Source organism: Apteryx mantelli, chromosome 2 (assembly GCF_036417845.1).
Source record: "Apteryx mantelli isolate bAptMan1 chromosome 2, bAptMan1.hap1, whole genome shotgun sequence".
NCBI classification, from domain to species: Eukaryota; Metazoa; Chordata; class Aves; order Apterygiformes; family Apterygidae; genus Apteryx; species Apteryx mantelli.
This window is the reverse complement of record NC_089979.1, coordinates 23,467,980-23,494,821: the sequence shown is the minus strand read 5'-3', so window position 1 is coordinate 23,494,821 and position 26,842 is coordinate 23,467,980. Positions and strand designations below refer to the sequence as shown.

The 26,842-nt window shown below is 37.9% G+C and overlaps 1 protein-coding gene across 1 annotated transcript; it reads right to left on the bottom strand.

Annotated features, from left to right (window-relative positions):
* On the bottom strand, positions 1-23,385 carry CIBAR1 (CBY1 interacting BAR domain containing 1). The gene is made up of 9 exons (XM_067290290.1): positions 23,322-23,385; positions 21,109-21,343; positions 19,684-19,752; positions 14,814-14,915; positions 12,406-12,411; positions 10,551-10,655; positions 9,342-9,455; positions 7,467-7,586; positions 1-852 (listed from the first exon to the last, which is right to left on the bottom strand). The coding sequence occupies exons 1-9, from the start codon at positions 23,351-23,353 to the stop codon at positions 745-747; spliced, it is 891 nt and encodes a 296-aa protein (XP_067146391.1). The 5' UTR covers positions 23,354-23,385; the 3' UTR covers positions 1-744.
* Between the last annotated feature and the right edge of the window lie 3,457 nt (positions 23,386-26,842).

The window sequence follows — 26,842 nt, the reverse complement described above, 5'->3', positions numbered from 1 at the left end:
TTTAAAATGTCAATTAGTAAAATTAATTTTATTATGAAGGCACTTTTATTTAAAAGCAAAGCAGTATGAAAAGCAGATGTTGGGCCAGACCCATATATTTTTGTTAATGCTTCATTCTGTACATGTAAAGGAATCAATTAAAAATCAGGTTGGTCAAGCCCAAGGAAAATAAAAATGAGAAAACAATATGTATCCCTCTGCCTTCTGTCAGCTGGGGTAGATAAGGAAATGTAGCAGGATTGCTGCTGTAATCGATTTCTTGAGTATTACAGTTACTTTAAGATGTAGAACAACCAGTATGGCAGGTATAGCTAGCAGGCAACCCAAGAGGTGTGTGTGTCTAGAGAATAAGGTAATATATTGGCAAAGTGACAAGCAAACTCCCACATTCATAACTGCTTGTCAGCTTAGTGCAGGTTCTGGACACTGTTCATCATGAAAGTTTATGTAAACGTGACTGCAGTATAACATCTATGCAAATCTAACATAGAATTCTATTTAAATGTTTCATTTCTGTCTACTGAAGTTGTCCATTTTCAGCAGATTTATTTCCATTCTTCAAAACCAATCATTTGTAATCTGTAGAACACAGCGTACTATTAGTACTAAGTTACTGCACCTGTTGGAATTTTAAAAATACAACCTCAGTGAAAATTTTCATTAATACATACAAGCTGTTAGGTAAAGGGAAGTTTTTTTTTTTTTTCCTATCAATTAAAAATCCCCTGACTTAAAACTGTTTTGTTATCTCTCTTCCTTAGTAGCATCTAATTCCTCCTCCTCATCTTCCTCTTCTTCATCTTCCTCCTCATCTTCTTCTTCATCTTTTCTTAGTTGACTGCTGGAAATCTGCTAAAACCACAATCCAAAAAATATAAATCAGGTATGCTTGTTTTCCTGTAAGGAAAACTTTTCTGTGAGCATTCAAAATCTAAGCGCTTGTAGGTTGTTCCTGTATTTTCTTTTTTTGGGGGGGGGGGAGGGGAAACATAGTTCTGAGAGCTATTATATAAAAGGAAAACTGTGTACTGATTGAGTTAATGTTAAGAATCAACATTGCCTAAGCCAGGTACTTTGTGGGTTGGCAGTTCAGATAACAGGCTGAAGATGAGTGTCAGGGAATAACCCTGAAGACACCAAACTTTTCCAGTTAAATGAAAAATCCAACACTGTGCTACTCTAAGCTGTTTTTGAGACAAACTTTACTAGCAGATTCTTGATTTATGTATGAACTTTCCCTGCCCATCAGTGCCTGCCCTTCAAAATGATACCTTAGTCCATTTCAGTTCATCAAATGTTATACACAAGAAGTGACTGCTGCCAGGCTTTCACCTCATCTGACAGATTCAGCCATCTATACTTCCTTTTTTCTAATGAGGGGTCCATCTAATTCCTATTGAAGATGTATTCTTCATGGAAGCCGGAACATTTAGAACTTAGAATATAGGGCTGTCTTTTCTGAAAAGAAACATCAAACTCTACAAAAATAGAGATCTAAGTCATTTGGAATGCTTTTAAAAAATGATTTTAGGTTCAGCAGTTCTCTGAAGGCATCTGCAACTCTTATTTATCTCATAAACATCAAACTAATTTCCCATTTGTTTATTTAACTATAGCTTAAAATTATTCTAGTGTATAGCACAGTGCAGTGTAATGAAGTGTATTCTTTGTGAGCCACAGTGACCAAAACAAGGCTATTTTTGTATTAGTTTTTAGGGGGAGAGGGGGAGCATATTTCACAGGACTTTTTTGTTCACAGAAAGGTTGTATGTGAACAGCTCCCATCTCATTCTGTTGCAAGCAATCATGCACCATTTAATTAACACTTCTTGAAACTAGCTTCCATGCTGGTCATAATTTTGTGATTCTCTGCACTTACTTATGGCCAACTGGTCCATTTGTTCTTGCGTCAATACTGTTTAATTAAAGTAATTTTTCTTTCTTTATATTTACAGAGTATCCATTAAAGGGGAATATGATTGATTGTTAATTAAGCAAAGCTTCTTTAGTTTTCCACTGAAATAAAACTTTCATTTGTAAATATAAAAAGCAAAAGAGAAAGATACAAAAGCAATATCTATAGATACAGATACAAAACATAACACAATTATCATTCTAAGGCTTGGATTTGGTTTTTGGGTTATTTTTCTTTTTAAAGCCTTTTCAGTTCAAGGCTGATTTTCCATCAATCCAAATAAAGTGACTGTCTGCCACTTATGGTGGTTATTAGAAGCTCTACTAATACAAAGAACTGTTATAGGAAAGTAACAAGAAATAACATATTGTTTAATGAAATTCAATTTCCTTGCTGCATAACGAAGACTCTTTCAGGTGATATTCTATTGAGAAGTTCCCCAATAATCCTAAATTCAAAGAACTTTCTCTGTATGGCTTATCTTCACAAACACATTATCATATTTAGTCTATCATTATCTTTATCGTATCCTACATTATCATTATCATATGGCCACTGCAGCAAATATTCATTTATTCCATGTGTGAGTAGGGCCAGTAGTGGATTTGATGCTACACACACATCATTTGAGAAGGCATCACACATATCATTTAAGGTACTTATGTAGTGCAACATTCGACTAAAATGCTGTAACCCAGCCTTGCAGAATAGTATTTTCTTTGGCTGCCAATAATGAAAGGATTTCTTTGTGCCTTAAAAAAAAAAAGCTGTCTCATACTTTCCATCATTTAAAGAACTTAGTTCTTTTTACACAGGTATGAATATGACACTTTGGAACAGTACTTAAAGAGGAAATGCATCACAGATTAGTCTAATGATTATGTATGCATTACCTACCATGTTTGCAAATGTTCTCATTTACAGTGTGCTCAGGAAATTGCTAAATTTTCAGTTATGATTCCTGAGTTTTCTCACATATGCTTATATCTGTAGACTTCAGTGCTGAAGACAAAATTTGCCTTTTTTATAATCCCCTATTTTAAAAGTCCTTAGAAGCTGGTTATTAAACTCTGAGATTTCATAATTACATGGAGTATATAGCTGAGCACCAGTTATGTAGAACAGTAACACAGTTTTTTTGTGTGTACATAAAGCAAATTGTAATCATTGAAAAAAATGGAACTAGAAAAATCCTTGGAGTTGTTGATGCTGTCATATTTAAAGGCAATTTGATCTCAGGCAACGCAGATAATCGAGCTTGGTGCAAATACTAACTTAGTTACAAATCTCTAAACATAACAGAAAATGAAGTTAATCATTGGATGAAACTGGGTTAACTTTGGGCTAAGTGCCTAAAAAAGCAATCCTTTATTCTTCTGTGAAAGAAAAAAAGACAGCAACACTTATTTATAATTGGAGAAATGGGAGTGCTGCAGATTGAGCCTGTTAAGGTAGCTTCACTTCAATTGACAGGCTAATTTTCCAAGTGTTTTCCATTTAAGAGCATCTGAAGTTCTTAAGAAGAGCTTCAATCACATTTCTGAATAAAAGATTCCTCTTTCTCTTTTCTGGAATAAGAGGTGCTATTTGGGGTTTAAGGCTTTTTCTGCTCACTAGTCAAGTACCTTTGACCAAGCTGTAGATTAAATAAATACTATCACTGGTGGAAGTGAGGTTGCTGTAAAATGACTAACCTAAGAACTAAACTGGATCAAAATAAGGAAAGTGATAAAGGAAATTAGGCATTGAAATACCTCTAACTTTGCCATAAAGCTAAAGTATACCAATACTTTACTTACATTACTTAATGCTGAAAAATAATTTGGTCTTAAAAAGATAGTACCATCTGATAATTTGTTGCTTCATATCATAAGCAATTTTATGTGAAAATGAATTCTCTAAGCTTTGCATGACTGTCCTTGCTTAGACTGTTTAGCTGCATATTTCGCTGCATGTCCTACAGAAAGGATGGCAATCTGGGTATTTCAGTCAGGTGGAGGAATCTGCAGGAAGTCCGTCTCTCTTAAGCCATGCTCTCCTCCTGTCTTATGCAGTGGGCAGTGCTGGAATACCTGGCTGCACAGTTTCAGCCATGATGTTCTAGGACTTTCCTGTCCTAGAAGGGCAAGTGCAAAACAGCTGGCTATATGAAATGCATGTAGATAAAAATTTTGTTTACCTTGATCTAAAATACCTGGAAAAGTTTGGAAAATGCAGTTTTTCCCTGCTGTAGTTCTATTTGCTAAATACAGCATACCAATCTGAATCAGTAAAATGAAACACCAAAGAAATTGCCAAGTCAGTAAAAGGAAAAATGCAGGAATTTGCTAAGGATTATCATGAAAACTTGCATAGATTTTCAGCATTTGTGTAAAATTAAATATCTGTATGTTTCATGTTTAAAAAACAAAATCCCCAAACCCAGAAAAAGGTTTTCTCATAATGGGGAGCCATCCTATGAATAACAGCTTGATATTGTTTCTTGGACATTAATGTTTTCTCTCCTGATCATTTTAATTGCATAGAAGTGAAAAAATATAGGTCTTACAGTTGTACTGTCAGTGCAGCTTGGGACATAAATCCTTTCTAGCAGGACTGCCCATTGCTCTTTTCCTTGTGGTTTTATAGTACTGTCTGGTAAATGAGGTCTGGCAGGTACAATGGAGGAACTGGCATCTCAATTTCTTCAGCTACTCTGAGTGGAAGCTGAAAACTAAACAACTATGAAAGTCAAGGGGGAGAAGAGTTGTGGAACAAAAGTGTTTGAAGACCAAAGTTAAAAATATCAGAAGTATGTAATTTTCTTGTCTTTAAGTGGTCTTTGCACATTCCAGCTCTAACTGCTTTAAACTGAAAATTCAATACTGCATTATGGCCAGTAGGAGATTATTATGTAGCATGAAACCAGACTGATGTGAAAATTCTGGAAGCGAAAGATCCACATAAGATGTGAGACAAGTCACCTGAAGGTTTTGCTCAGTATTTTTTGCTAACAAGACATTTGGTTGGTTCTAGAGATTGTAGCCCCTAGTTTCAAGGTGCTGATACTGATGCAGTTAGCCACAATATACTATTTGCTGAATTAAAAAGGGCTATGTGGGGGGTGTGCTGAAGGGGATGCCTGCATCTTCTTTATTGCCCTCTACTGACTGCAGTAAGGAGGGTATTCCATCTCTTTCCTCCTGCCCTGTGATTCTCTTCTGCAGACATGCAGCATAGCAGATTAAGGTGACATCTATCTTGAAATGTGTGGTGCTTTCCCTCCAGGTCTAGATGACTCCCTTTACTCTCACGCATTCAAATTCGAGGTTAAGAGAACATTAACATCCAAAACGTATAGCTGAAAGAGAGGCCTAGGAGAAAAGTACAATAAACTTGTAAATTAGCCAAAATGGAATTCTCTGCCACCTCTGGGAGAAATCTCAGTGTCATACATTCAGATTCCTGTTTTTTACAGAGTCCAAAAAATATAGCTACCTGTGGTGCCTCACAGTAACTTACAGATACTACTACCCTTGATACTGTTTTACAGCGCTACAGGGCGTTCTCAAAGCAGGTAATAACCACCTTTCTCTGGTGTTCAAAAATGAATTGATAAACATTTCCTCAAGTAGGTAACAGCAATATTGTATACTATTACCCAGCAGATCATGACCCTAGTGCACAGTGAGGCAGAAAAAAAAAAAACCCACCCTCTTTCCATGTAGTCTATTACTTCCATCAGCCTGAACAGGTGAAGTGTCATTAATCTCAGTTCTTTGAATGACAGAACCTAATAAAGCTGCTTTTTCAGAGGTAGCCTGTCTCAATGCCTTTTTTTTTTTTCCCCTTTTAAATAAACCACAAGTCTACCTAAGATTGACTTGTCATCTTATTCCTAGATTGTGAAGTAGGCATGTACCTGTTTACCAAAGGGACTATCGAAACAGCTGAGCTCTTTATGAATTTGTAGAATTGCAACATATTTTAGAGGGAAGAAATTGGACACTTCACAGTAGCTGTCCTAGATTGTCTTCAGGCAATGCATCTGAAGTAAAGGAAACTGTCTCTTGAATACCTTTCAGGTAGCCAAATTTTACTTTTATGATGATAGTTTCACTGGCTGGCTTAAATAAAAAGCCTAAAAGACAACCAGTAGGGATCTCATATATGAAAAATGAGTCATAAATGAAACAGGTGTGGCTTTAAGGACTTCCTTTTTAATCTAAAGGAATACTGCACTCAGTACTTCAAGAGATAGATACCCAGTCCTGAATAATAGTGTCCTGCCATTTTGATACATAGTGAATCCAACTAAACCTTTCCGAGAAAGGCTTGCATGCGTTATCAGAATTTTGATAGTGTTCTGAGAATGAACGATCTGGCTTTGAATTTGTGGCGCGCTACAGTTTCATAATTTGGCTTTGGACCTCAATACTGCCATTTACTATGACTTCATAGAACAAGATTCTATAGATTTGAACACCTCAGTGCATGGATCTTCATGTTATGGGGGGTTTATCAGCCTTTTGTTTATTTATGGTATTTGTTCTTTCACCAAAAATAACTTTGGTGGTATTTAACTGAAATTGGGTATTTCCAGATTTTTAGTAACTAGCACTTTCTTGATTAGTTACAGTCAAGGAAGCCAGTACTTGAACCTGAAATTTACTTGTCTGTGAGGATAGGCAGCTTATTCAAAGTCAAGGTTCATCTTCACGCACTTAAACACTGGATTCTTTCATCTTTTGAAATTGAATGAATCATGCTTTCAGCAACAGAATAATTCAACTGTAATGATCCACTATGACTTGTGAGCAGAGAAGGGGTAATGCTGTGTGCAAAGTCAAGAAAACTAACTTTTTAGTATAGCAAACAATGTGTGACTGCATCAAAAGCAGAAAGGTGGGATGCCTACATTTTAAATTTGGGCATCTTTGTCTTTACCTGATATACTAGTAAGAATCATCTTACTTACTGGATTAAGACTATAATAAAGAAAAATAGTTTAGCAATTTTGAGATAATATCTGCAAGTTTACTGCTGCAAAGGAGTCAAAGACTTTTGCAAGGCAGCTGGTTCAAAAGTAAGTGGCACTTGCTCCAGCTGTTTCACTTCTTATCTTTCTCCTTTTCCTCGCCTGCTCTGAATTTGTGGAGCATAAAGGGAAGGGTATAGGTCACTGTTTTGCTAGAAAGTATTGCTAGTCTGGGCTGCGCAGTTGGTGGTTCCTTATGACTAAGACTATGTAAAGGTTAAGGAACGTCATTTCAGTTTCTAAGAAGCTCCTAGTGTTCACCTGCTCTGCAAGAACCCATAGTTTGTTACTGAAGGAAATTACATCACTGGAAATGGCAGTCTTCAAAACTAAACAGCGCTGCTTGGAAAGCTAATATTGGACTGCATTATTAAAAGCTTAATTGGATCTCTGTAGGCTTGGAAGTCCCTTTACCTCTTTTATCTGTCCTAAACTGACTAAAGATAGTGGGCTTGCATACATTTATATTAGCTAAGGCTCTGCTTAAGACATTCTTTTCCTACTGTGATCTAGCATTTAATTTTTCTTTCTTACCTGTAGCATCCTCAACGAAGATTTTGAGGAACCAGTTCTTTGCAAGGGTGACTTTGAATTTGCACGAACTATATCTAAGCGAGATTGATAGTCAGGTGGATAGAGTGAGCTCCGAAAAACCTGTTCAGATGATGAAAACTGTGATTTTGGTGCAATGATACAGCTTGCAAGCTAACAGTCTACAAGACTAAAGGTCTCTAACAGAAATGCAGCATTGGACAATTATAATAAAACCCTGCTGTAGAAATATGTATCAACTGTAGTTTGGATGGATCACTTAGGATCACTTTTAGCAGAAATAACATCCCTGCTCACCCTGAGACACAGGCCACACTTACCAACACCTTTACATGGTGCGGTTACACATTCTTCAGAGATCTGACGGGATGCAGAATTCTAGGAGTGATTTACAGGTGGGAATCTGCAATGGTTCCCTGGGGTCTTGGCACACATTGTGTGTGGTATGAGGCAGGCCTAGCCTAGATGTGCAGCTGAGTTTCAGGCCGAGCTAGAGATATCAACCCCAGCTAGAGACAATAATCCCCTGGCAGGCTCTCCATTTTTGGGGGAGGTGAACTGCTCTACCCTTTCACCTGCAAATCCTTGCTGCCATTCATAGTTACATCACAAGAATTTCACCTGAAATGCTCAAGAGACATGTGCAGCTCAAGAATAATTTGGGAAAAGCCTTAGACTACAGGGGAAAATATAGTCTTCATTACTAGTGAAATACTTCACTAGTATTTACTAGTTCTTTCCTTTATTCAAGCAGTGAATTATAGGCCTAGCAGCCTGATACTGAAAACAGTAAAACTATTGATGCAAGAATTTTCTAATAAACTGAAGGAAGATGGTAGAATTATGGGCAGTCAATATTTTTATGGGAAGTAAATGCTGTCAAATTAACAGGGGTTAAGTGAGATTAGAAATTTGGTTGCAAAAGATAAAATACTGACTTAGAGGTTTTTTTTTTTGATTCATAATTAAAATATCATGTATCACTGAAACTAGAGTAATGTAATATTGACATGGCACAGTTTAAATGAAGTTAAAAAAAAAAACCCAAAACACTATTGGGTCTCAAATGTGAGCATCACTGAAGAATCACAATTTTACATATGTTTCAATGACTGAATACTGCCATCTTTAGTCCTATACAATATCATGGAAAAAATAAAATTAATACTGGTAAGATTTACAAAAAACAAAAATATTGGAATGATCCAGTTTCCTTGACAAACTGAATACATGCACACAGCATCCATTTAAATAGTAGTAAGTTTTAAGGTCCAATATCCGGAAGAATTGTAACTCAAGAGTAAAGATGACTTGAAGGCAAGCTGTAACCATCACATGTCAAAAAAATTGGTAACAAACATCTCTTCACTCTAGCAACAACATAATAAACAATATCCAAAGGATGAGAAAAGCAAAATTCAGAACAGAAAGAAAATACAGATTTTTAATGGAGTAATTAGTCTTCAGAACATCTTATCAGAGTAATGATAAGATTCTCTCTTACTGTGCATCTTTACAGCAAGATTCACTGCAGAGGTAATCCTAGAAGGTGTCCTTTAATAACTGTAATTGAATTCGGCTTGGAGTGATAATTAATTTAGGAAAAGTCTCTCATTTGTATTTTGTACAAAAGATTAGATAGTCACTGCTGTTCTCACCTACTTTTAAAATCTCTGAGTTTATAAACCTGTATGGTCTGTAAACTCCTTGTTGGAATGGTGCAAAAAGGGCTTAATGTAAAATGATAGTTTGTTCTGCTCACCTCATTTTTTGCCTGGAACATGTGTAGCTCAAGTGTGTGGGAAAAATGACTTTATATAGTAAGTAAATTGAAAAGTAAATTTTAATTACTCTCACCTCTAAATCTTCATTTTCGTCAATATTCTGGATATTTTGGTAGGCAGCAGTATAAATCTCTAAAGCTTTCCCATGGAATAACATTTCAATGGTTATAAATTCAGAAAATATGTTCTAAAAGCAAATGAAAACAAAGGTTTTCTTAATGCAGTAAAGTACATTTCTACTTCAAATACAAGAACTTACTGAATTGTGTGTGTTTGATATTTTTATGATACAAATGACCGCATAAAACCTAGTATTTTTTGTAGTAAGAAGTTTAGAATTTTAGAATTTAAATTTTAGAAATTAAATAAAATGCTGGTTGGGCTGTCACTTATCCAGTTGTCAATTCATACTAAATTTTAAGTAAACACTTGAAAAGCAAAGAGGACACTCATAGGAGTAAATAAAGGAGGTCACAAAATCTATTTGCAAAAACTATTCACTGCCTTTTGCTTTACTGATAGCAACCTTTAACTGGTTTGGAACAAATTATCTGTAAGCTTTAAACATATATATAATTTAGAAATAATTATATAAAATATAATAATAATTTTCATATATATTAAAAAAATCCTTCCCTTTACAATGGTATTGCCTAAACTCACACAATCTTACTCTTGTTGCATCAAATACTGGTGGGTTTGTTTGTTTTTTAACTCATTTTAATTCTTTCATATTTATTTTCCTTTTTTTTTAAAATAAAAAGTATTTCACTTCAGCAATTTTATAGTTAAATATAATATCACATAAATCAAATCTTTCTCGATTACTATAGTCTTGGGATGTAAGCAGTCACTAAACATTTGATACTTTCTGCATCAGTAAGACTTAACTCCAGTAACCTAACCAAATTCCATCATAGATAGTTATATTGTTTACTTATTATTACTGTTCATTTTACTGATTTAATGCACACATCATTCCACTAACAAACGCAGCTACTAGCAAAGTAGTACACAGCAACTGTTGGACACTGCAGGTGCTAAACAATCTAATCCAGGAAAATCTTGAAGCTGATGAAATTGGAAGAATAATTAATTCATTTTGTAATTGCATGCAATTTCATGATTTTTTGATCGTGAAATACTTGTGAATATCACGATTTATATTTACATAGACTTAACTAAATGCTAAGTTATGCTAATCTTGCCAAAGAGTAACTATAGTAATTTTAAGATGCAAGATGAAATGTGATGTCATATACTGAAATATGAGCACACATACTTTTATGTCCTTTATTTTCTGTTTCTCAAAATTATCAATGGTTTCCTCTAATTGCCGAGTTGTTCGAGTTGCATCCAGTGAAGCTCTCTGCAATTCACTTTCAGCCTAATAAAATAATACAAAGGTGAAATCAGTCCTGTATTTGATACATATGAAGTTATTTGCTACAATTACTATGAAAACCTTTAAATATGGATTTTCAAAATATTACGCATCTGGGTTACTGTATCTGTAGATTTGGTTATAGCTTAATAAACAAATAAAAATGCCTTCTATACTGTCATGTCTTCAACATGAAGCAGGAAAAGTGACTAGCTCCAGCCAATGGGGAAGGTCCCGCTGCCCCAATCCATTTTCTGTAATGCTCATCGGCTAATTCCCCTAAGCCATCCCTGACACTTATCTGATTACACAGTGACTGGCTTCAGGGAATTAGCCATGCAGATGGGTTCCCTTCAAAAGTTAATAGTTAACCCTTCAAAAAAGTTAATAGTTTTTTAGAGCTGTTATAAAGGAGAGGGCAGGAATGCACAGGCCAGAGTGGCGGATGAGAGACCAAGACCACCCTCTCTTTCTGAGGATAGATTAACTCATTGTAGAACAAATCTTTTCTAGTGCTGAACTTGGTCTTACTAAGTTTTTGTAGACTATTTAAACAGTCAGTGGAGCAGCAGTTGGAACTAATGCACTTTGCTGGTAAGTATCAATAGATTAGAGAGTCAAAATCATTTTCAGATCCAAAAATGTTTTGGCTATTTTATAAAAACATTTTAAAACATTTATTTTATAAAAAATGGAATATCTTCAACAGGACACTGGGAAAAAGACACACCAACCAATCCCTAATACATAAATGCTGACACACTTTTTCTTATTTTGTTACTATAAAAAGCATTTTAGACATGTATTTTGATACAGCTATTGACTATAAAAAATGCACAGTACCATTTAAATAAAGATCTTGAAGCCATTTTCATTAAGAACTGTGTACTCTTACAAAGTGTAAGAGTTTGCCCTTGAAGACTGCAACATTTGGGTCTTAAGTATTTTCCATAAAATACCAGTGAAACATCATGGATTAGCCAAGACAGTCTTTACTTACAGTCTCTGTTAGCCAGTATCTTCAGGAATCAGTTCTGTCCTGGAATTTGAAAATGGTGTAATGCATCAAGCAATTGTATCCTATGACCAAGATGCTGGATTCTTCCTGCTTCTCCAACACTGCAGCTTAGAGAGGAACTTCTTTACAAGAGCTATGGCAGGGAAGCAGACACCATGGGCCCAGTTCCCATGACCTACTTTTCAGTGTCGTCTCTTGGAACCTAATGCATAACGTGTACGCTGTTGCTTCTTTTCCTTTGATTAAAATCTGTTAACCTTCTATTACAGGATTATCAACTTGAAACCTAACCTCCTTACAAAAAAAGTTTAAAGTTTGCATAGACAATTCTGCCATTACTGGCTAAACAAAACTGGTAGTGATCTTAAGTATTGAATTTGATTGTGTTCATTTCCCTTTGATTTTTCCCCAAAGACAGGAGGGAAACAGACTAACACAAGACGTTTTGTATATTCTCAATTATAACAATCATTTGCTGTTTTTAAATGAAAGCAGCTGTTATGCATAAGCAGTCATTACACATGCAAATACTGTATGTTATTTCTGTGATAATGAAATGTATCTTCTTGATCCATCTTAAATAGACTGGGCAGATTTTGCATGCTGATGCTTTGGGAAAAGAATTTTGTTTGCTGTAGAGTGAAATGTTTAAACTTGCAGAACTTGCACAGTCTGCAGAAAAGCAGTTTGAAATTAAAGATTTTATTCTGATGTTTTCTCCTCTGGAATACCCACCTGTGACTGGAAATATACGTAAAGGAAAAATGGCAAAATAACAATCAACCTTCATTATCAAAATAGCTATTTCCACATCCATTTTTAATATATTGTGAAGCATTTACTTCAGATACTTGAAAATTTCTGTATATTTAGAGGCTACTATTATTAAGGTGTCCGAAACTTCCTGTTATAGGATGTTATTTACAATTTATTATAACTTTGTCAGAATTTGAGCATTCAGGCTAAAATATTTCATGACATGTGCCTGAGAGTTGTCTGAGAGTTTGCTTATTTTTTTAATTCAGACAACCTAGGTAGGCCATTTCAAACATGAACTTTGATTAAAAAAATGCATTTTCATAAAAAAAAAATCTGATAAGGTTTTCTTTGCAAAGCTTTACCACCCCTGCTTCTTGTCATATGGACTTGAAATCTGGGAATGAGTACAGATCTTTTGCTAAATACGGCCAGAGTTGTTAATTGCTGATATATCACAATTGCACATGAACAACCGAACCAAGGCCGGAGCCCAACAGCTATGCTATCATCAATGAACGTGGTCAAGCCTCTCTCAGACCTAAAAAGCTTACCCACGTACATCCTCCAAAAGCAAAAGAACAAATTCCAGCCCAGCTCAGATAAATTAAATGTGCCATCTCTGGAAATGGGGTCAGGTATAGGAACTAAGCTTGCATCTATTATCTTGCACCTAACTTCTGTTCTGAATGTAACTTTAGCTGGGACCCAGGCAGCGTGGAAGAGAAGCTGACTGAAGTGCCATAAAGTAAAGGCTAGACAGTGGACACTGTGCAGGGCATCAGTAAAGAAGATGGGGACAAGAGGCTATACCTCAAAAGAAATGTGACCTCTTTTCAGCCTACAAATGCTCAGATGCATTGTTCCCACCTCCCAGCAGCATTTCTTTACCACAAGGTCTGCCATATAAGCTACTCTACTGAGGCATTCCTTTCTATACCAATGCAAAGGGTGTTTATAGTGCTTAATCTCTTCCTGGCCCAGGGAAGCCTAACGAAGTTACACAATGGGTTCCTGCTTCCATACTATTTTTGCACTTTGTTTTGATCACTTTAAAATACAAGCGTATAGCATTTGGTGCCTTTGGGCATATGCAAAAGTAGACTCTACTGAGATGTACTAACTTTTCAGGCAAAGTCTTCAGACAGAACACACAGGTGTTGTAAGAAACTACACTACGGAAGGATATTTGGGAGTAGCTTAGCAAAGAGACAAGAAAAAACAAGCTAGGTGTCAGCAATATTTCTGTGAAATCAACTGGGAATTACTGGAGGATGGGAGGGGAAGGGAGCGGAGGGAAGGGCACAGTCTCCCTTTAGGGAGAATAGCTCAGTGTTATTATTTACTCCTTTAATTCTAATGAAGGAGAACTCTGCATCACAGCTCAAGTTCCAACCCTAAGGCTGATATCCGTGTGTCTTCATTGCACGAGGAACACTAATTAGTCATTCCTTGATTTAACTGATTTGATTAGTATTACATAGGAATTCTTTGGCAGAGACAAAAATAGAATGTAATTCTCTGGGTGACATTTCATCGTCATAGCCATTCTGTCTCTTTGTGAAGTCCCATGCCCCAATCGCTATATTGCTTCTCATTTCTGAAATAAAGTTGATGAGATACTGCAAACTGAGTTGCTTCACTACACAGTCCTGAGTCCAACTCTAGAATGCAAGAAAAAACAAACAGTACACGATCATTAACTTAACTGCCATATCATAATATATGGGTGCAAAGGGACTAAACTAAGACTGCCTTGATGACCTTTAATCTGACATTTCCTAGATTCTGATTGTTTCAGAATTTGAAACTTTTATGTGATTTTAATGGAAATTCTGTGGTGGTTAATTTTTCCCTGTGATACAGAATAGCATACTACAGAAGGCCACTGGTCTGTTGGGAGGAAGAGTAGTCTGGTGGAGTATTCTGCTAACAGACTTCCAACTTTTCCTGTCACACTTCATCTCATAGTTGGAGGAAATTCATACCACATCTAGGTAAAAGGAAGAATGATAACTACCAAAGTGACAGAGGGAAAAACAACAAAACAAAAATTCTGCAGAAATAAAAAAGGAGGTGTCTGATTAGACTTGTTTTCAAAACCCTCTGATATTCTTGATGTGAGGTATACCTACCTCTCTTTCATATACATATCAGATACTTCATAGTTTCTTTTCAGTCAAAACAGGAGTAGGTAATAAAGCAGCTATTATAAGCTATAACTCATAATTACAAACCCTGAGAGAGTGTAATATACTTAGATGCAAAATCAACATAGAAAAGAGCCCTGAGAAGAATATTCCTTTCATATTACTTCCTAAACACCATGCTTTTAATTCCTGGGAATTTAAAAAAATTTTTTTATAGTCACTAGAAATAGAGGATACGATAATGTGTCGATCTGATGGATTCCGCTGACGTGTCTTTTCCAGTTGAGATAATTGCTTGGCTTCTCGATTCTTTGCCGTTAAGGTTGCTTTAAGATCATCCTGGAAATAAAATATTTTGGACATATTTGAAATCGATCTAGGATAATATGAAATGTGCTTTTCTTCATATATGGATTACCTAGAAAACAAACAAAACTTCTACTTTAAACAAAACCAGATTTTACTGAACTTATCCTGTTAAATGATCTCCTGAAAGAGAAGTCAATGGGGACTGATAGAGTTTAGAGCTTTGCACAGCTCTCTGTATCACACACTGTATTTTAAAATGTGAAAAAAAAAGAAAAGAAAAAGAAATTAACAGCTTTTCAAGAAAAGCACAGTAGATGGTCAAAAGCTGAGATTCCAAAACTGGTAACTGGACAGCCCCATTCTGGCTTAGCAATGGAATAAAGGTGGCATTTAGAACTAGACAGCAACATGTAACAAATCAGTTAAAAAAAAAAAATCCAGCAGTCGGTACAAAATAGAAGTTATAAAGAACAGAAAACTGGTACACAAATCTTAAGACATTAGAGAAAATCCAGAAGTGAAAGGGTTATAGATAATAAAGAGCTTAAATAGATTTGGAAAAAGGCACATCCTAATAATGATGTAGTTGGAGAAGATGAATCTGTTTACATACAACTCACAAATTCTTGTTCATACTATAAAACTGCATTTTGTAAATACTTTGGAGTACCCAAGATCTTAAATTTGCTGTCAGATATCGCTCCATTGCTCCTGGTATGTGAGATGTCATTAATTTTGATGGCTCCTATTTAAAGGGGCAGTACTTTAAGGCAAGTATAAATAAAACCCAAAGGAATAAGTCTAACCAAACTTAACTGAGGCAGGAATTGAGCATACATTTCAAACCATCATTTCCTCTAAAAAATAACAGTTCCCGTTTATCTAACACTCTAGAAAGACAAGTGGATTAAAGATATTAAAAACTATCATCTCAACAATTGCCAATGCTCCTTCCCCGGACCTCAGAATTTTAACATAGTTTTAGGTCTCCTTCACTTGGTCCAGAAAGACATGAAATCAAGAGTGTCTCTTCCAAAGGTCTAGGATCCCATGACCACATCACAAGCCAATGACACAAACACAAGCCTGCCAAGTTTCAAAGTGCTGGGTGTTTCTTCAATAATGAGTTTGTAAATGAGGTCAGCATCAAAATAGGAAGTTTTTGTTTCTATCCTTATTGTTTATATGCCCTTGTGTATGTGGCTGTCATTGCACTTTGTCTTTAGAGACACAGAACTGGTTTCTAATAATGAAAGCAACTATATTTTTAGGCTATCAGAACTAATATTGCATTGCATCTTTTCTTCCAAAAGAAAAGTTACACTATCTTTACTGCCATCTAAAAGACTGCTGGAAGAAGGTTTTCTCCTCTATGAAAGCTGTGCAAGTACAAGAAGAGGAATAATAAAAAAACCCAAGCTTTTTTAATGCTTTATATTTTGAATTTTTAATTAAAGGTACAGAAAGGGAAAAGGCAAAAATAGATTTTTTCCCCCCCATAGAACAACACAGTTTTGTACATAATGGTCACAGCTGAATGTTCAGTGTTATAAAATGATGGGGCCTCATTAACAGCACTAACTTTCTAGGCTCATTTGAAACAGCTGATCAGAATTAACACTGTGGCTCAAAGGGTTCTGATCTCCAACCAGAGAATACTTAAGAATGCTGAAGACACCATTAAAAAGTTACCATAATAAAATACAGTATTTTTTCCAGCACATGGTGGCTTTGGAAATCTCTACTTCTGTTCTCTGTAGCAACAACAGCCATCAAACAGTTTTCTGCGTCAGCTAAAGCCTGACAAAAAGTTTTGGTGCTGCTGTGGTTATAGTGATAGAGCTATATACAAGTTTTGGATATACAAAGACAGGGTACAGAGAAGACATATGTATTCTATCCAGAATGTTGAAAAAATGAAAACTGTGTAGAAAGAGCCATAAAAAAAATTTAATAGCTGGGGAAAACACCATCACCAAGAAAGAATTAAGTCTACACTGAAAAGAATGAGAAGTATTTTGACTAACATCTAAATACCTTTGCCAAGAGAAGGTATGAGATCATACATCTCTCTAATCTCACAGTGGAAGTACATAACAAGAACCAGAGATTAGGCACTGAAGCTAGACAGATTCAGATTATAAATCTTTCATTTAAAACCAACAACACAAGCAACACCACTGAGATCACCTAACCACTAGAACAAACCACCACAAACAATTCTATGTTCTCTTCCAGTGTCTTCAACCAAGATTGGATGCATTTTTGGAAAATATGATTTAAATCCAAGGAGTAATTGGATGGAATGCAACAGCCTGTGAGATATACAGGACATGTATGGAGAATACTAAATTGCTTGTAGTCCCTCTTACTTTAAGCTACAAATTTCTTAGAGTCACATATAAGAACTTTGTTCAACCATCTAATTCCAAAGTGTTCAGAAGTACAGCTAGTGTCTGTCCACCAGACAAGGAGCTGGTAAATCCTCATCACTGTACTGTTATCTGCTTTAAAGACTGAAACATTAACCCAAACCAATCCTTTCCTCTACATGTGAATCACCTTAGTTTTATGATGTCCTGTTCTATATGAAGAAAAGAAAGCAGAAACAGAGTTGCCAAAAGCAGAAAATGGAAGCTGATGTACAGAAAAATGAAACAGGAAGAAATCCTAAAATGCTATACTGAAGCTGCATTACAGGACAAGAATACCATACTAGCTTCCACTGAGGCTGTGAATTCCTGCCCCAAGGAGCTATCCAGCATGGTAAACCATCTAATCAGTCCTGCTCTGATCAAACCAGGACATGCGACTCGAAAACATTTTTATTGCATTAGCAGATAAAAGGCAAACAATCATTCTTATTGACCTGGGCCTCTTTAAAACATTTAGTATCATAGGACATTGATCTTTTACTTGAAGGAAAGAGCAAGTTCTTTTTAAATACAGCACTACAATAGTGCACCTGTTCCAGGACGTACAGAAACTAAGTAGTAAGTACATCTCCTTTATAAAAAGGGCCATAGGGACAGATTCTGTCCGATTTTACTTAATACAGTTGATGTTGTTACTAGTTAAAGTGGTCCTACAGCTAGAGCCCTGTGCTAGGAAGTTGTGTCTCCTTGTGAAAAGCTATTTTCACTGAACATGGCCCAGTGTTTGGAGATGATAAATGAAGGTACGTTGCTGAAATAGTTAATCCTGTCTACAGCTTAGGAACACTCCAGAACCCCTCACTATAGCTAGGAAAAATAACATGTAATGGTTTCTAGAATTCTAAATGGCATAGACAACAGGAGATGTCATTCATTCTTGCAAACGATGACCTGGCCTCAGTTACTTCTGTCCTCAGCACTTACTGGCTCTCAGTGGCAATACAGCACATCTCAAGACAGTACCTTCAGAGTTTTGGAAGCCCCAAGCACAACTGCAGTACTGTGTGCATCTGCTCCGCCACACTACGGCCACAAACACATTACACTTGTCTTCCACCCTCAATATTTACATCCTATAGAATACCCAGTCAAGTTCAAGGTCTCACCAACTGGGTTTCAGAGTCACTATTAAAATCCTATATTCTAAGATAGAGACTGTAGTCTACAACTTTGCTTTCAGGACACAACAAGGCATTCAATAGTAAGAATGAAGCTCATTTGTGCAGGACACAACTTTCTTATGATACAGTCCAAGATAACAGAAGAATGATCCCTTATACAAGCTAAGGACTACCAGTCAAGTACAAGATGTATTTCCTTCCTCATGTTTTCTCTTACAACCAAGTGGGATAGCTGTACATTAATTTCCAAGCATTTTACTTGCTTCCTTACCATGCTGAAATGATGCATGAATAAAAATATATGAAAAATACTAGTTTTTGAGGTGCAATGCCAAGAAGTGCTCAGATATAACCACGATGAATGCAGTGTCAGATTTTGTATGTAAAATACTATCAAATACCAATCATTTTACCGATCATTATATAGGTTATGATACAGATATGTCAATTACAGATTGAGTTTACCAGATGAAAGTAATCTCTACATAATATATGCAATATTTAAGTATTACAAAGAGCTTATCTTCATCCTATAAACTAAGATCTGTTTAATAAAATTTACTTGCTCAAGGAAAATTAGCTATTCCTCCTGAAGGAAAAAAATTTACAGGTATTTTTGTGGGAGCATTTCAAACCCCTATACATACTGTTTCCAGAATATAGTGGAAGAAGAGTAGTTGTGTATCTTCAGGCCATCCTTATGACTTTTCAGTTCATTCAGACCACTATCCATTTACCAGTTTCAAAACAGGTTTTCTACATTATGAACTACAATGTAGAAACTGAGCTTCACTTTGCAATTCTACATTTGAAATGCTATCATTAAAGGCAGTGTATAGATGACTGAAAAACAAAACCATTACATGTACATTCACCTTTTGGAACTCTAAATAATAATAATAATAAAAAACCAAAACAGACAAACACTGACACTATTCATAAAGAAAACATCCTTCACCTGAATTTGTACTATCCAGAAAGTACATTTACACTGTCCACAAGTCACTTTTTTAAAGCATTTGGTTGTGCTCTAGAGTCTGAATATCCTTATCTTCACATCAAAACTACTTCCTCCAACACATATATAGCTCCAGTTCAGATGTATTTTTATATAAATTTTTTAGTTACATTTATTATGGCAATAAGAAAAATCACAACCAATTTGCCCACAAAATAGAAATTTTTAACTGAGTGGTCAGAACACCACAATATACTTTGTGAGAAAATACACATTTAACTTACTCTTTTAAGTTTTACTATTGTCCCGTAACTTTTCAGAGGTTCGACAACTTTGGCTTCAAGCCTTTCAACCTACAAAAGAAATCACAAGGTCACTAAAGTCATCTGCACCTCTGGTACATATAAACAGAAAACAGTGGGAATGGAGGTTTAAGAAGTACTGCCAAAAAACAGAATCAGTAAGTCTTTTGTATTTTGAGGACCTAGAACTGATTTCTGGAAGAATTCCCTCTTATTTCAGTGGCAATACACAAAGATAAATAAAACGTGGGAATTCTAACAACTGAGTACTAAATAAAATCAACAGTGCATCTCAAGTGTCTACAGTTTTCTATCCTAAAAAGTTAAAAATAAATGTTTTTGCTTTAAACTTTTTGATACATTATAGTCTGAAACATCTTTGCTGTCAAATATGCTGTAAGAAATGTAACCCTTTTGTTCTTAAGGCTAACGGAAACAGCACTGTAGGTACTGAAAATATTACAAATACCTACAACAAGTTGCGCAAAACACATGAATGCTCTCATGAATGAGTACCTCTGAATTTTTGTTTCAGTTTTCTTGAAATTACAGATTCATAGTTTAAAGGTGAAAAATGACCAAGATATCATGCAGTATGATTTCACGTGTATCTTATGGCATAATATAAATTTACTCTATTAATATACAGATAAATTGCTATTATATCAATAGAAACAATGATCTGTGTGTGGCTCAGTGGGATCATAAGTTACAATTTGAATGGACCCACATACAGATCTATAGCTGGCATAAACACCTGTGTTTGTGCTCTCACTAATCTAGCAGAAATGAGACTATACTTTCACACCCAGTCCAAATCAAGTATGTACTTTGAAGTGACGTAGATTAATAAATGTTGAAATGCAGCCTTACAGAAGCCTACAGTGGTCCCTGACAGCACCACAGACTGGCTATCAAAGAACCCAGTGAGGGATTCCAGTCAGTATTCTCTTCCATGCTGTTTCTGGTAACAGATTCAACAAAATGACTGATTTTACCTCAGTTACCGCTAGACAACTCAAATCACAAAATGAGAAAAGTTTTATTAATCATAAATCATAATCCAAAAATCTAAGAGTTCTCTTTTTTTTGCTCTGCAAAAGGCTTGCTGTCTCAAATTCTGTCAGCATTCACATGGATAGCTTCACTGAATTCAATAGTACTAATGACAGGCAGTTTTCACTAAAGATTTTAGCAGAGTAAACTATGAATGCTTTGGGAGCCTATCGTGGTGTGCCACTAATACATTTAAAAGTGCTTTCTCACTGGTCCTCTTAAGATTGAAGAGTATATTTTTATATACTCTTATATAAAGAGTATATAAAACTTTAATCACCCTTTTAATCACAGATGAGTAACTGAAAAGTTCAGCTGGCAAACACAACATGTACAGCTTTAATCTTGTACCTCTGCCTGGCGATAATCCTGAAGTCTGGAAAATTCATCTGCAAAGTTTTTCAGTCCAACTTTTAAGTTTGGTGTCTCCGTAGCAGCATATGCATATATTTCATTTACTAGAAGATCTGCTTTGTCTCGTAGTCTGGCAGTTTTACGTACATATCCAGCAAATATTTGGCACAATTCACCAAAATGTTTTTCCACATTTGAAACAGCATCTCGTATTTGTCTAGTCTGATTGTCTCTAGATACCAAAGAAAAATAAATGAAAATTAAGATGGGGAACATGTACAGAACTCTATGATCATACCACGGAAAATTTGTAAGTGATTTGGGACATTTCATTTCAGTGTAAATCAGAAATCTACTCTTAAAAAGATACAAAGTCTGACGTAATTTGTGCTTAGTAATGAACTTAAAAAAAAGTAGCATTTATATTTAGCTAAAAAATAAAGATTCAATAGTGGAAAACCCAAATCACAAAAATTACCTGAGAAATTTTCCTATTGGGGTTAAGCAATAGCTCATTATTACTGTTAGCATTAATTACTAACAGAGTGGTAACACCTACAGGTCTCAAACAAGATTGCCAACTGGGGAAAGGAAGCTATACGACCCAATCTAAACAGACAAGTCAGTGGTTGAAAAAAATTAAAATTAGGCAGTAGAGGGCAAATCTGTAAAGGTATTAAAGTTTCTTCAAGTTAGGAACAGGTACCTAATTGCACTGATTTAGCACTACTGAGGGTGAAGATGCCTGGGAAATAGAGATAAGAAAAGTGAACAGACACAAACATACAGGGGTTACAACTCTAAAAACAAGAAAAAGTAGAAAGAAGGATGCCTATCACACCCACCATTCTTAATTTGAGTGTCTTGCTTAAGGTTATGCTTCAGCGATGAAGCATAGAACAGATCACAGTGTCAGTGAATTCAATCAACTATTCCAGCTGAAGCACTACAGAACCAATTAGCAAACAGTAAATGCCGTATACTGGGTCCTAAGAAGTCCTCATGGTCTGAATGAAGTGATTCAAGCAAAGTGCTTGAATTTTTAGCAAAAGAATTTACTCCTAATTCTCTCATGGCAAGGTACAGAAATGAAAATTTCCTCCATCTTTATGAAGTTGCCCTTAATATTCTGAAATTATCCCAGATCTAAGTACTGACAAATATTTAAATATTGACTTAATATCATAACACATGAAAATCAGAAGTACTGGAAGAACTTTAGTACTTTAAAACTGAGTAATGATGCAGTCAATTCAGATGAATAAAGATGAACATTCTGTTAAAATATTTCAGGAAAAAGTTCTACTATGGACAAAGCAGTTATGCTGCCTCATAAAAGCAGTGCAAGGAGACGACTCATAACAGTTTTTATTATTTTAAAGAAAAAAAAAATCTCTGAGTTAAGTTATTCAGCTCTCCAGGACATGCTTGACTCTCAAACCATTTGAGCAGGACAGATACCACAACAGAAATAGGAAAGAAAGCCTCAAAGTATTAAAGTAATTTTTCGACATTAACAACATCTTATAAAGTCTCCAGTAAAAGGTCTGTCTCCTTTCCTATGTTAGTGGCTGGCGCAGGTCCTCACGTTAAAAAAATACCCCTTCCACTCCCAGGAGGGAGTCCGAACTAGGTTTGCACACGCACTTTGCAATTTTAACACCCCCCCCCCCCCCCCAGTCCTCTCATGGAAGTAACTTTCAGTAATGGAACATGAAACGCTACATTGCCCAAATGAGGGTGTGAAAATTTTTTTTTCCTCCTTCCTAATTATTTGTCCTTAAAGACCGCTTAAAGACGATCGAAAAAATTACCAGCGGAAAGCCTGAGCATCTCCGCAAGTCCCCACTTAGCTCTCCGAGCCTGGAAAAGTTTTGCTACCGTTACACCAGCGACCCCCACGCTACGCAGCGCGCTAAAACCGGGCGGCGGGAGCGGCCTCCCCCAGCGGCCGGAGGTCGGCGGCCCGCCGGGCTCCGCGACCCGGGCGGCGCGGCGGGACGCGGCCTCTCCCCGCCGCCGCGGCCGCCGGCAGGGCCCCGCGCGCCGCCCGGGGCTCCGCGGCAGGCCCGCCACGGGCACCCCCGCCGCAGGGGCCCCGACCCTTCCTCTTCTCGGCGCCCCCGGCAGGGCAGCAGCCACCCCCCCGGGGACACGGACCGCCGGCCGCGCCGCACTGCCTCGTCCCGCCGCGCCGCGGCCGCCGTTACCTGGCGTCCAGCCCGCGGCCCAGCATCATCATGGCGGCGGCGGCCGCCAGCGGGGAGGAGGCTGCGCGGCGCGGCGCGCGCCCCGTTGCCATGGGCACCAAGCACCGCCCCGGCCCTGAGGGGTGCGCGGGGAGCGGCGGCACCGCCCCCCCCCCGGCGGCGCGGGGCGGGCGGCGGCGGCGCCCGGGGACGGGGACGGCGGTCCCCAGCCCCCCAGCAGCCCCGCGGGCAGCCCCGCCGCAGGGCGGCCAGGCCTTGAGCCCCCCCGCCGGGGCGGAGCAGGCCGGGCGTTGGGTGCCTCTCCCGGCCTCGCTGTGCCCGGGAGCCCGTGGCCGCGGCCTGGCCCTGACCCCGCTCAGGAGCGCGAAGGGCCGCGACCGCCCCTCAAAACAGCCCCCTCAGGAAAACGTGAATTTAAACCAATTTGTTTAGGATTAGTTTTTTAACTTAGCTTTTTTGTATCAATTTACTGCTGTTAAGAGTGGCTTTATAAGCCAAGTCAGGCTGAAGTTTTAATTAAGCTAAAGCAAACTCTCTTTTAAATAACGAGGATCTAAACAGTTGTTTGCATCAGCTAAGCTAAAAAAATGCTGTCATTTTTCTCTGAGTGAAGCTTATGAAATCAATGGTAAAACTCACCTCAAGGTTTGCAACATTAAGGTAATAATGTAGAGAGAGTAATAAATGTAATCTTACAATATCCTTCAGAGGACCCATGGGTGAGATGTCAACTGTTACCTAAGTCCTACTTTCCTCCTTTCACTTACAGGCTTGAGATGAGAAACTCTAAGGTTTATTGATCAATCAACACACTATTAATAATCTAATAAATCAGCTAAATGACCAATGAACTAATAATCACATTGCTATTATTAATTTACAATTTTATCATTCTTCACACTGCTGTAATTACTATGTTACGGTTTATCACTCTTAAGGCTTACTAGTTATACACAGCTACTGCTGAATTAGTTCTATCACCTTTCTCTACCATCTCACGCTGCTTATTATTAGGGTGCAATTCAATCCGTCTTCACTCTCTCCTCTCACACCAAGTGTTTTGGACATCGACCTGACGGCAAGTCCTGTGGGTTGCTCAAGGGGATTCCCTCCAGCATCCCAGTGGGCTTGGATCTGCAGGTCAGCTTTGCGACAGTCCCTAGGTATCTGCACTCCTACTGTTGGAAGAGCAATCCTCTGTCATTTATTGACTAATTTTGTAGTTTATTCTCCATTTTTTTCTGTCACTCGACATTCTTTTTCACCGTGCTTATGCTTCCCTTTTTCTGCCAAATCTCCTCCCAAATAAATAACCTGCCCCTCATTATTTTTCCCTCATTTCTTGATTTTGCTACATCTGTACCCAAATTTGGTGGGTTTGATACTGTTAGCAGGGCAATTTTGGCTTTACTACTGATATGATTAGCTATGTACTGGTGGTCTCACAGGGTTCTGTTCCCCCCAAAGTCCCCCAAATTTCCCTTCAGTTGTCTGGTTCATACTGGATACAGATTGTTTATCTTGCAGCTCTGTCTCTGAGATGTATCATTCTACTTTAGCCTTGGTTCCTTTACCTGGTTCCAATTAAGTTTAAGCGCTTTAACCTACGTGCAAACAGTCCACTTATCAGAGCAAGGCTCATCCTGTTACATGTTTTTGCCACTCTGTTTTTGTGCTCACACAGCATCCTGGTCTTAAGTGCTTAATTACAAATCAATGGCTTTGACATGTTATTTTGGTCAATCTCCTGGTTTTCTGCAAAGGTCCTGTCTTATGAGGCCTGGTACCCCAGCAGCACCTCTTGTTCACAGATTCTAACCTGGTTCTGTATCAGGAGCCTCCAAAGTAGAAAGCATCTGTTCTACTAGGAGTGTGCTGAAACACGCTCACCCAGGAAAACTAAAGCAAACAAGTGTTAGAACACCGAGAAGTTCTTACAGAGTAAAGTGCTGTTGTATGAGGTGCTGTATACATATTGTAAGAAGAAGTAAAAAGTTATTTGCTTCAAATTATGAGCCAATGAGGGACAAAGACTGATGCCTTGACACTTAATGAGAGGGTAAAATACTTTGAAAATAAGAAAAAGTTACTTGTGAATGAAATCAAAAAGGGAGATGTCACTGGAACAAGACACAAGAGAGGAATGACAGCTAATCTTCAGCTATTACAAACTGAATCTACTTCAGTCCTGAAAACCTTTGCACAGGCATTTAGAAAACTTAACTTATATATGCTGATTTCACGTATGATTTGACTTAATAGTTCTTAATATGATACAACAGATAGTCCTGGAATGAATGACCCGCAAGCGTCAACTGCGCATAAAAAGTCGAAAAGAATTATTATAATGTCATGAAGGCCTGCTGAAATTTTGAGTCATTGCAGAATGCATAAGAGCACAGGCTGCAGAAATCATGGAGTGGAAAAATATTTTTATACTATGATTTAGAAATAATTATGGAGAATTATGTTGAAAGTAATGCCAAATTTCCTGCTCATTACAGAATCACACAGAATCGCTGAGGTTGGAAGGGACCTCTGGAGATCATCTAGTCCAACCCCCCTGCTCAAGCAGGGTCACCTAGGGCACGTTGCACAGGATTGCATCCAGGCGGTTTTTGAATATCTCCAGAGAAGGAGACTCCACAACCTCTCTGGGCAACCTGTTCCAGTGCTCTGTCACCCTCACAGTGAAAAAGTATTTCCTCATGTTCAGATGGAAGTGTCTGTGTTTCAGTTTGTGCCCGTTGCCTCGCGTCCTGTTGCTGGGCACCACTGAAAAGAGTCTGGTCCCATCCTCTCGACACCCTCCCTTCAGATACTTGTACACGTTGATAAGATCTCTCAGCCTTCTCCAAGCTAAACAGGCCCAGCTCTCTCAGCCTTTCCTCATAAGAGAGATGCTCCAGTCCCCTAATCATCTTTGTAGCCCTTCGCTGGACTTGCTCCAGTAGTGCCACATCCCTCTTGTACTGGAGAGCCCAGCACTGGACACAGTAATCCAGCTGTGGCCTCACCAGGGCTGAGTAGAGGGGGAGGATCACCTCCCTCGACCTGCTGGCAACACTCTTCCTGATGCACCCCAGCATACCATTGGCCTTCTTGGCCACAAGGGCACATTGCTGGCTCATGCTTAACTTCTTGTCCACCAGCACTCCCAGGTCCTTCTCTGCAGAGCTGCTTTCCAGCAGGTCAACCCCCAACCTGTACTGGTGCATGGGGTCATTCCTCCCTAGGTGCAGGACCCTGCACTTGCCTTTGTTGAACTTCATGAGGTTCCTCTCCGCCCACCTCTCCAGCCTGTCCAGGTCTCTCTGAATGGCAGCACAGCCCTCTGGGGTATCAGCCACTCCTCCCAGTTTTGTATCGTGAGCAAACTTGCTGAGGGTGCGCTCTGTCCCTTCATCCAGGTCACTGATGAAGAAGCTGAACAAGACTGGGCCCAGTACTGACCCCTGGGGGACACCGCTAGCTACAGGCCTCCAACTAGACTCTGCGCCGCTGATCACAACCCTCTGAGC

Bases quoted from the DNA above. Each gene is read 5' to 3' on its own strand.
- CIBAR1 (XM_067290290.1), bottom strand. From the start codon at position 23,353: ATGATGATGCTGGGCCGCGGGCTGGACGCCAG. The intron at 21,344-23,321 runs GTAACGGCGGCC...TTTGGTATCTAG, and splicing joins GGCCGCGGGCTGGACGCCAG to AGACAATCAGACTAGACAAA. The intron at 9,456-10,550 runs GTATGTGTGCTC...ATTTGCTTTTAG, and splicing joins AGAAAATAAAGGACATAAAA to AACATATTTTCTGAATTTAT.